Source organism: Aureococcus anophagefferens, assembly GCF_000186865.1.
Source record: "Aureococcus anophagefferens unplaced genomic scaffold AURANscaffold_24, whole genome shotgun sequence".
Lineage (NCBI taxonomy): Eukaryota > Pelagophyceae > Pelagomonadales > Pelagomonadaceae > Aureococcus > Aureococcus anophagefferens.
This window is the reverse complement of record NW_008705584.1, coordinates 204,083-213,687: the sequence shown is the minus strand read 5'-3', so window position 1 is coordinate 213,687 and position 9,605 is coordinate 204,083. Positions and strand designations below refer to the sequence as shown.

Genomic DNA, 9,605 nt, shown 5'->3' with positions numbered 1-9,605 from the left:
TGAAGCCAACTTTGACATGTATCTCTCCGAAAATCCGTACGTCTTCGTCAACTTCTTGGCTCCTTGGTGCATCTGGTGCCAGCGGCTCGAGCCAACATGGGAAGCCACGGCCGAGGAAGTAGAAAGACTGAACGAAAATGAAAACGAGTCCATTGATGTAGATATAGTCAAAGTGGATTGCGTGGCGAACCGCAACCTTTGTGGTACACAACGCATTCAAGCTTTCCCTACACTCCGATTCTTCAAGGATTCTCAGCAGTACGGCATTGACTATAAACAGGATCGCACCGTCTCTGCTATGATAGACTTTCTAAAACAGAAGGTGGAACTTGAGAAGACGATGGAAGATTGGCATCCTCGTCGCAAACAGCGCATGCTTGAAATCAAAGAACATCCCGGTTGCATGGTTTCAGGCCACGTGCTTGTAAATAGGGTCCCTGGTAATTTTCATATTGAGGCCCGCTCCCTCCATCATAACCTCAATGCGGCCATGACAAATCTATCTCATATTGTTAATCACTTAAGTTTCGGGACCCCCCTTGCTAGGGATTTGCAGAGGAAGGTATCCAAATACCCACAATTTCAGTCCGCCCATCCACTGGACGGTGGTAGCTTTATCAACAGGGACTATCACCAGGCGCACCATCATTATTCAAAGGTTGTCTCCACGCACTTCGAGGTAAATCAGTCGAGCTGAGTTTATATTGATCTCCAAGTAACTCAGCATTTTAAATCAGGTTGGCGGCATGATGACCAAGACACATGAGATCATTGGCTACCAAATGCTTTCACAATCCCAGGTCATGCATTATAATGAAATGGATGTGCCTGAGGCCAAATTTTCTTATGACCTCTCTCCTATGGCTGCTTGTCCCCGGGTCTATCGGGCATTAGCCCTCGTCACATGAAACAATACTCCCACAGGTCCTCGTATCTAGCAAAGGGCGTCGGTGGTATGACTTTGTCACCTCTGTGTGTGCCATTATTGGGGGGACCTTCACTGTCGTTGGGCTTGTCGACGCCGTCCTCTACAAGATCATTAAAGGGGGGAAACAGCTCTAAGGATGTGATCAGGCGATCTGTCTTGCATGAACTCAACAGAGAGATTCCGCGCTGCAATTTGGACTTGGGTGTCAGATAATTATTGTATTTAAGCTCATATGACAGACTGGTCGTCTCTGGGCACTCAAAGAGGACTCCGGCAAAGCAGGCCTTGGGATTCCCCAGCATCCGCTTCTAGCATCATCGTGGCAAATTTCGCAGATGCAGGGTGGCAATCGAGCAAGAAGCAGCCGACCAGCGACCAGTAATATTCATTGATCATCGGGGAAGGCCCCTGGGCGCGTTTCCACTCCGCATTTCCACCGAGCGATGTCCAGACCAGGGTAGCAAACGCGGGAATTGTCGACGAGTTCCGCTTTGGGCCTGAGTCAAGCCCCTGGCCGCTGGGACACCGTGGGTTCAAGTTCCCCGTGGACGCGGAGTTGTTGGCATTTTTTTAAGTACTGGCCTACTAACCTACCCCGCCGCCGGCTAGGGGCCGACTAGCGGGGCCGGCTAGGTCCCGAAGTACGCGGCGGCGTTTTTTGCGCGTGTTTCGATTTAGACAAAAAAAATGAGCAAAAAAGGAAATGTACCACGTGCATCACGTAAATAAGTACGTAAATTACGCGGGTTCCTGGACCACGTTTTTTATGGCGTTTTTTTTGCGCGTCTTTTGCGCGTGTCTAAGTACCTAGCCCGCCGGCGGTGCAGAGATTCTACTAGTACACAGGTACCCGCCGCCTAGGTTCCACTTTACTGCAGATTTCCGCCTGCGGGTTCGAGTTTCAAGTTGTCTGCTTTGCCGGAGTCAGCTCGCTGTCTATAAGACTTGAAACTGGATTAGAATGAATTAAGGGAGGGAAGGGAAAACTAGCAGGATGCGCAGTAGGAGCGCAGTGGGGTAAAGTGCACTGCAACATCAAGATGCAGTTCACTGAAGATGAAGGTAGAAATCTCTCTCTATCTCCCTAGGTGCGACCTTTTAGAACTAGGCCACCGGTCGGGTTCTGTAGCGGGAATTGTCCCTTCAAGGTATACTTCCCTTACTAGCTTGAGGTTCACAGTGCAGTGGATATATGCCAGCTTAGTTGCTCACTATTCACGTGCCACCTGAGGGGTTCAGAGATCGAGCTCCCAAGCTGAAGCTCAAGGTATCTAAACCATTGATTCGTTAAGCTCTGCTATACCGAGGACGGTATGAATCAAGTTTGGGGGCCTGTAGCGGGAATTGTCCCTTCAAGGTATACTTCTCTTACTGGCCTGAGGTTCACAGTGCAGTGAATATATGCCAGTTAGTTGCCCACTTGTATCTTTTGTACGGAGATACGCGGGTGCGGTGCAGTACGCTACTCTACTACTATTCTACTACTATCATGCTAGTATTGTATCTACCCGCGGTGTCTTCTTCTTTCTTTCTCTTGCACATTTTTAGTGACCGAGGAGCCTGGGAGTTGCGATTGCAGCTCACTGCTTAGTGTTGCTAGATCCCCGCCGGTTGGTAGGGCAGTGTAAATATCTACCTTTCTAGTCTACAGTGAAGGGCACAAAACCCTTTACAGTTCGACGACTTTCTGACGTCAGATCGCGACCTGAAAGGTCACCTGTCTGGTGTCTACTTAGACGTCGGCGGGGCCCAGCTAGAGGCTTTCGAGACCTTTCAGGTCCTGTCTGGTGTCGGGCGAGGCGCCCCCCGGGCCTCGGACCTACCGGGTCGTGCCGCGCCTCCTGAAAGGTCGCGTCGCGACCTAAAAGAACGGCGACTCGAAAGGTCGGTTTCGTCGGATCGGCAGCGACCTGGAAGGTCGGCGACTAAAAAGGTTTCGCCAGGCGGGCCCGGGGACGGCTCTTTGAGGGCACATTGCCCCGCTGCAAGAAGCCCGTGCGGCCTTCAAGATGCCGCATTTCGACCTACCCCACCTACCAGAACAAACGCGCCTCACTAGCTAGACCCGGCGAGTCAGATTCCTAAATGCGTGTGGATATTTACTCTGCAGCTGTCTCGACGCAGATAGTCCCACCGCGCGGCTGGCTCCCAAAAACTTTCCTTTTCACCTTGCATGCGCTTGGCACGGGGGAGTTGAGAGCGCCTAGGGGCTGCGAAGTCGCGAGCTAAGTTCCATTGGGTTTCTCATGCTGCAACTATTAACTTGAACTCAACATGTATCGCTGCTTTGGACTTGGTCTGGACCCAGGCAGAGGCTCGTCCCGTTCTCTTCTACTTCGTGTGTTCTGTGTCCCACTGAGGCCTTTGTTCACTCATCGTTAGTGGGCTTGTGGTCTAAATTGTGTTTTAAGATGACAACACCCTCGAGTATATGAGACTGGGCAAGGAATTCATTAGAGGCAAGTTCTGCACGGTCATTTACGCCAATGAGCACAGGAGTGGTATGAGTTTGAAAGCCTGTGATGGTTTTGGGACGACCGGCTTGGCCAACGGTTTCCACTGCCTGTCCAACGCGAACCGATGTCGGTAGGAGGTTGAGATTGGTGTCGACTGTGAAAAGGAATCTCGGCATCATCGCCGAGGCAAGATGGTACCTACGCCGATGAATAAAGAATTAGAGATAGGAACCTCCACGCAGAGCATCCCTAGACACCGGAAACAGGCATAAGATAGTGGGTCTTGTCCAGAATTGTTCGTTTCATGTCTAGGCAGCAGTGGAGGAAGATTAAAATGGCACCCATTGCAGACTTCGAGATGAGAGTTCGGTCTGTGTGGAACGGAGAAATGGTAAGTAGACCCTTGCCCATATGAAGCAGGCCTTGGGCGAGGCGAACGACAAAGAGCATGGAGGGCTCGCGTGCATGCTCGGCAAGCTGCCGCAGAAGGCCGGCGATGCGACTATTGTTTGTGCCAGCACCAAGCAGTCCAAGACCAAGAATTGCGCACAGTGAGACCTGAGTATCTGCATCATGTGTAAGGCGACTCATTTGATCCACAATGCCATAGTCAGGGCAGGAGATACGTAGAAGCGCGAGGGCAAGCGGAACAGCACGTCGAACGGTGGGTTCCCCATAGTGAAGGAGGTGATCAAAGGTACGAAGCGCCATCTCCGCGCCAACTTCCTCTCCTGTTGTGACAAGGGCAATGCCAATGACAGCCACTGACTGGTGTGCTCCGGCAAGATCCAGCGTCTGTGGTAAAGTATGGGAAGGATCGGGTGTTCGCACACTGCTGCTACTGTCGTGATCTGGCGGGACCTCTGAAGTGTGTGGCGTCGTTTCGCCATGGTGCTCAGCACAGATGTGAAGGAGTTTCTGGATCTTCAGGACATCTCCTGAACCAGCGTACGCGCATGTCTCGAGCATGACAGAAGCGTAGGTGCCTAGGGAATGATTGACGGTCTTGAGGGCCTCAAGCATGGCGTCGCCCTTCTCGCCGCGACCAAAGAAGAGAAGGGAAAGGCCGAGGCCGAGGAATTTGGCCTCAGGGGCATCGAGGTTGGCATCAGGGGTTTCCATAATTTTCTGGATAACGAGGGACACCACCTCCGAGTCACAGGTACCAATGTAAATTTGACCTAGACTAAGTGCAGCAAAAGCAGCTTCGACGAAAATCTCGGAACCAGAGAGGACAGGAGCGAGCGTCTCAAGTACATCCTCGCGTGCCGCGCCTGCGTATGCAAGGCCTAGTGCGACTATTGCCGCTCTCCGTATGGTAGGGGAGGGCGACTCGAGGTGCTCAGGCAGCAAGGCAATAGGCGGATCTGATTCGTGACGCACGGAAGAGGATACCATCCCAATGGCGAGGCATGCGCCTGCTTTGACGTTGTCCTCGCTACTGTAGAGAAACTTATCAATCATTGTCAGACCTTCCTCAACATTCCACATCATAATCATGCCCAGTGAAGCTGCAGCGGAGAGCATGCCATGCTCTTTGTTTTTATAGAGCCATGCGTTACCCTCGGGCGTCATGAGCAGGTCCTTGCAGAAACCCGCATTAACAAATGCATTGACAAAAGTTGAAGCGAGGTTCGCTCGGGCAGAGTCCACTTGTGGCACGCTTGTGCTCGAACCTCGTGAGAATGCCGAGTCTCCAAGATGGCTCTTGTAGATATCCTCTGGTGTCTTCGGATCTAACACATCCAGATCCCGCCCCAAATCCACCTACGAAGGAGGTACGTGCGAAGAAGATAAATGAGCGAGCGCAACACCCGCGACACGGGCCCAAACATAGTAACAGTTCAGCCGATTATTACCAATGATCGAATCAACGTCGTAGTCTTCGACATACTCAAAGTTGCTGCGATGTCGTGCTAGTAAGAAGCCCATTTGTTTGCGAGTCAAGTTATCGGCCGCATCAAAGAGCGCTTTGCATCGTTCTGAAAACGGCCGGTCCTCATCGTCATCCCCAATCTGGAGAGCGACACCCAGCGCTGCCGAATACTCACCTTGTCGCTCATAAAGGCAGAACGCACACTGACGTAGTTCTTTTAAATCATCTGGATCTGCCATATATGTGCCACATCGTAAAAGGTAAAGACAGATCCGCTGGAAGTTACTCTGATCCACTAGAGCCCTCCCAGCTTCGAAAGGATAGTCGTCGAGTAACTTGGGGAGCCGCTGTGTCTCGATTAGCAGATCCACTGCCTCTGCATACGCATTGTGACGGAGATGGAACCTGAGAGCAACAGTTGACGCACAATACAATTTCAGTAAAGAGGACCATGGCGCTGTGACATTGCGGGACAATCTCATCAACGAGTGCTGCAAGATCATGTGTATCGATCTCAGCATTTCCTACCTTATCGGCAAGGTGGCGTGCCGAATACTCTGCGCCGATCTCTCCGGCAAGTGATCGCACAAATTCGTGGCCCCAGCTACCAAGATCCTGCATTGAGCCCTGTTGCTTAAATAGAAGTATCTCTCGGGAGCCCCTCTTTGACATAGTCATTGCCAATACAGCCAATAGATCTGCCAGTAGCTTGTGGGTGGATGACGTCTTATCTCCAGTCGAGTGACAGTGCTTCAGCGTCTCGTAGTGAGGCCGTAGGAATTTAAGTGGTTTGGGCACTGAAGTCATGGAAGATGTCGCACTCCGCACTTCCTTGACCAAGTGTTTCAACGCAGCACTGGCGATAGTTGGGTCCGACTAAAGGTGGGACGATTTTAAATTATTTTAAATTAATTCACCAGGTGGAAGACGCTGCAAAGCGCATCCTGAAGACGTTCGACCGCAAGCTCGAGCCCTTCGAGGAGCATCTGATCCTCAGGCCTAGGTTGGGGCTGTCGTGTCACGAAGCTGCGTATACGAGGGCTCACGAAAGGTCTTTGTCATCATCTTTCTTCCCCTCGATTTCTTCCGTTTTTGCGTTAGTCTGTGCTTCCATCGCTGCCTGGTCTACCGACGAATTGGCTATACAATTTTGCTATGCTCGCCCGGATCAACGTGGCAATAGCTACCACGCGCCGGCGGTAGCGAGTCGATACGGACAGGACGCCAGAGTAGCCTCCCAATGGGTTCCGCCGGCGGACTCGTAGGGTAGTCCGTAGGTCACCGAGGACCGAGATCCTATTTCAATTAGGCTTGTACTCAAGGTCAAAAGGAAAGCTGACGGTACATACTGGAAGCACAAAGCCAGATTCGTAGTCATAGAGTGATCCTCTCCTGTTGGGAATCAGGGCTGCTTAGCAGCCCCATCTCACTTTTCCTTTTACCGTCTAGGTCAGGAGCACTGCCATTTCCGCTCAAGTGTGGTTAATCACACTCGCGTTCTGACCTCGATAGTCGCCGTTTATCAGGAATTACCCTGTTCACTCTGCGCTAACCCGCCACCGTACGTACGCTCTTGCGGAACAGCACGCTGACCGCGCCGATGCCGGGGCCGGCGCCGGCCCGATGTACGGGACTGGAATGCCGCGCGGCCGGAAGCTCGAGTTTGGCCGCGTGGGCCCTGATATGTCGAGGTCTCTCCGTGCCAGTGTCAGGCAGAAGTCGCAAAGCACATTCGTCGCAAAAGAGCATGTACAGGGCGACCGGCAGCGTGGGCACCGGGCACCGGGCTATGCGGATCCCTATTGTTTTGGGTTTAGTGGCCTATTTTTCTGGGTTTAGTGCCGGGAACTGCGTTTCTGGGTTTAGTGACCGGGAAACTGCGTTTCTGGGTTTTAGAGTGCGTTTTTGAGTTTACAACAACAAGGTGGGATTTTGGGTTTTGGCGCCCCGGAAGTCTGCGCGCGCGCGCGCCGCGGTCATCAGTCCATCTGCGACAGGGCCTCGCCGCCCTTGGCCTTCTTGGGCCGGCCGCGCTTGCGCACGTCGCCGATGCGGTCGATGCGGTAGATCGCGGGGACGGTCATTTCGCCTCGGGAGATCGCCCAGGCCAGCGAGTGCTTGCACTTGCCGTAGTGCCAGAAGTTGTTGCAGCTGCACTGCCAGCGGACGCCCGCGAAGGGCTTCGCCTCCGTCGGCGTCAGCGGCGCGAGGTGGTAGGCCTGCTTCATGACGCCGCGGAGGGAGTCGAAGTCGTCGAGGCCGTCGAGCTCGCGGTTGAAGTCCGTCTCGCACGGCTTCGTCGCGATGGCCGCGTACGCCTTGAGCGCCGCCGCGAGGGCGAGCTTGGACTTCTTCGACATCGTCTCGCCCTTCTTCACGAGGCTCTGGTAGTAGCCGACCGACGGGAAGAACCAGTAGCCCTTTTTGTTGGCCTTGAAGTCGAAGAGCCCCGGCGGCACCTGCTGCGCGACGCGCCAGTCGTCCTGCTCCAAGCGGACGGACTCCGCGAAGCAGACGTCCATCTTCGACGTCAAGGCGAAGTAGTCGGACGTGTGGGTCAGGAAATCGTCCACGGGCGCGAGCTCGCGGTGCGTGCCGTTGTTCTTGAACGTGTTCATGAACGACTCCTGCGCGACGTTCGTCGTGGGCTGCTGCGGCGCGAACTTCGCCTGCTGCCAGTGGCCCTTGTCGCCGTCGACGTACTCGGCCTGGAAGGCGTCCCAGTCCTTGAAGTCGTCGCTGTACTTGTCCGCGAGCCGGTCGAACAGTTCGTTGATGAGCCCCCCGTCGACCGTGGTCTCCGCCAAGAACCGCAGGTCGCTCATGAAGCCGTTGTAGGCCTCCTCCGACGTGAAGCGGTTCTTCTTCGACCGCACGTTCTTCATCAAGTGGAAGTAGCAGTTGCCCGGGTTCTCGACGCCCGGCAGGTGGGCCGCGACGGCGGAGAAGATGGCGTCGCAGTTGTCCTCCATGCTGTGGCGCATCTGCTCGCGCTCGAAGGGCGCCAACGCCTCGACGTAGGACAGGGTCTTGTCGTAGATGACCGTGATGTCGTCCTTGTTCTCCGACTTCAACAACCAGCCCGCGACGATGTGGTAGCGCTGCTGCGCGTCCACGGTGCCGACGAAGAAGAAGGGGTACCCCTGCCACGTGACGCGGAAGGTCCCGTCGGAGCAGATGATCTGGCCCCGCGCGAGGTTCTTCAGCAGGTGCTTCGTCGACATGCCCAGCAGGATCGTCTTCGAGTCCGCGTCGATGACCGAGCCGTCGAGTACGAAGACGCGGTGCTCGTCGTCGAGTTCGTCGACCTCGTCTAAACCGACCAGGTGGTCCTCCAGGAACTGCGAGAGCCCGCCCATGGTGCCGGCGTTCTTGCCCTTGCCCTTCTTCCGCATGCGCCGGATGTAGCCCTGGACCTGCGCGATGTTGTCCGTCGTGGCCGGGAAGTCGTTGACGACGTCGACGCCCTTGGCCTCGAGCAGCTGCCAGATCTTGTGCTTGGGCGCCGTCGTCATGAGCACTATGGGCGCGACGATCTCGCGGATCTTCACCGGCAGCGTCGTGGACGTCTTCATCTCGTCGTCGAAGTTGTGCACGTGGCCCAGGCGTTCCTGAAAATAGGTGACGCCGGGCTGGTCCGCCGGGTGCACGATGCGGACCTTGCACGGGCACTTGAGCTTCTTCTCCCACTTGCACCTGCGACACGTGCGGAAGGATCGCGGGCGGCGACGCGTGCGTTGGGATCGCGGGAGGCGGAGGCGCGCGCGCGAGAGACACTGTCGAAGACTTTTTGATGATGATCCGGTCGCCGCACCTCTGGGAGTAGCCGCCCCCGCCGGTCCACTCCGAGCCGTCCTCGCTGAGCAGCTCCAGGTGGTCGTCCAGCGCCTTCTCGTCGAACGTTCCGCCCGTCCACGTCTTCGTCGTGCGCCAGGGCACGCTGTCGTCCCGCGTCTGCTTGTGCTTGGGCTTGGGCTCCAGATCCGGCTCGTCGAAGGACGCGTCGTCGTCGTCGTCGTCGCAATCGTCGTAGATCTTAAGGCCGTCGTCGTCGTCGTCGTCGTCGCCGGACTCGCCGGACACGCCGCGCTCGTCGGGCGCCTCGACGGACGCGTCCTCCTCGTAGGCGTCGTCGTCGTCGTCGTCGTAGGCGTCGATGTCGTCGTCGGGCGCCTCGACGGGCGCCTCGCCGGCCTCGTCGTCGTCGTCGTCGTCGTCGTCGTCGTCGTCGTCCTTGAGCGCCTCGGTCACGACGCGCTTGATGAGCTTCTTCCACGGCTTCGTGAGCTCGACGCCGAAGCGGTCCGCGACGGCCGCGTAGATCTCCTTGATCGTGTTGCTCGTG

The 9,605-nt window shown here is 55.5% G+C and overlaps 2 protein-coding genes across 2 annotated transcripts in view; one reads left to right on the top strand and one right to left on the bottom strand.

The window, feature by feature from the left end:
• The window catches only part of AURANDRAFT_72293 (hypothetical protein), a gene marked incomplete at both ends in the record, with an annotated part of 1,309 nt that extends 629 nt beyond the window's left edge, over positions 1-680 (top strand). The window contains one exon of the mRNA XM_009041883.1: positions 1-680. Within this exon, the coding sequence (XP_009040131.1) occupies positions 17-679 (663 nt within the window).
• Positions 681-2,967: 2,287 nt separating this feature from the next.
• On the bottom strand, positions 2,968-7,786 carry AURANDRAFT_70329 (hypothetical protein; the record flags this gene model as incomplete). Its single annotated transcript, XM_009041818.1, is given in 9 exon segments — positions 2,968-3,487; positions 3,507-3,582; positions 3,649-4,179; positions 4,216-5,151; positions 5,218-5,665; positions 5,688-6,136; positions 6,854-6,916; positions 7,014-7,047; positions 7,385-7,786. The coding sequence occupies 9 exon segments, from the start codon at positions 7,780-7,782 to the stop codon at positions 3,297-3,299; spliced, it is 3,126 nt and encodes a 1,041-aa protein (XP_009040066.1).
• Between the last annotated feature and the right edge of the window lie 1,819 nt (positions 7,787-9,605).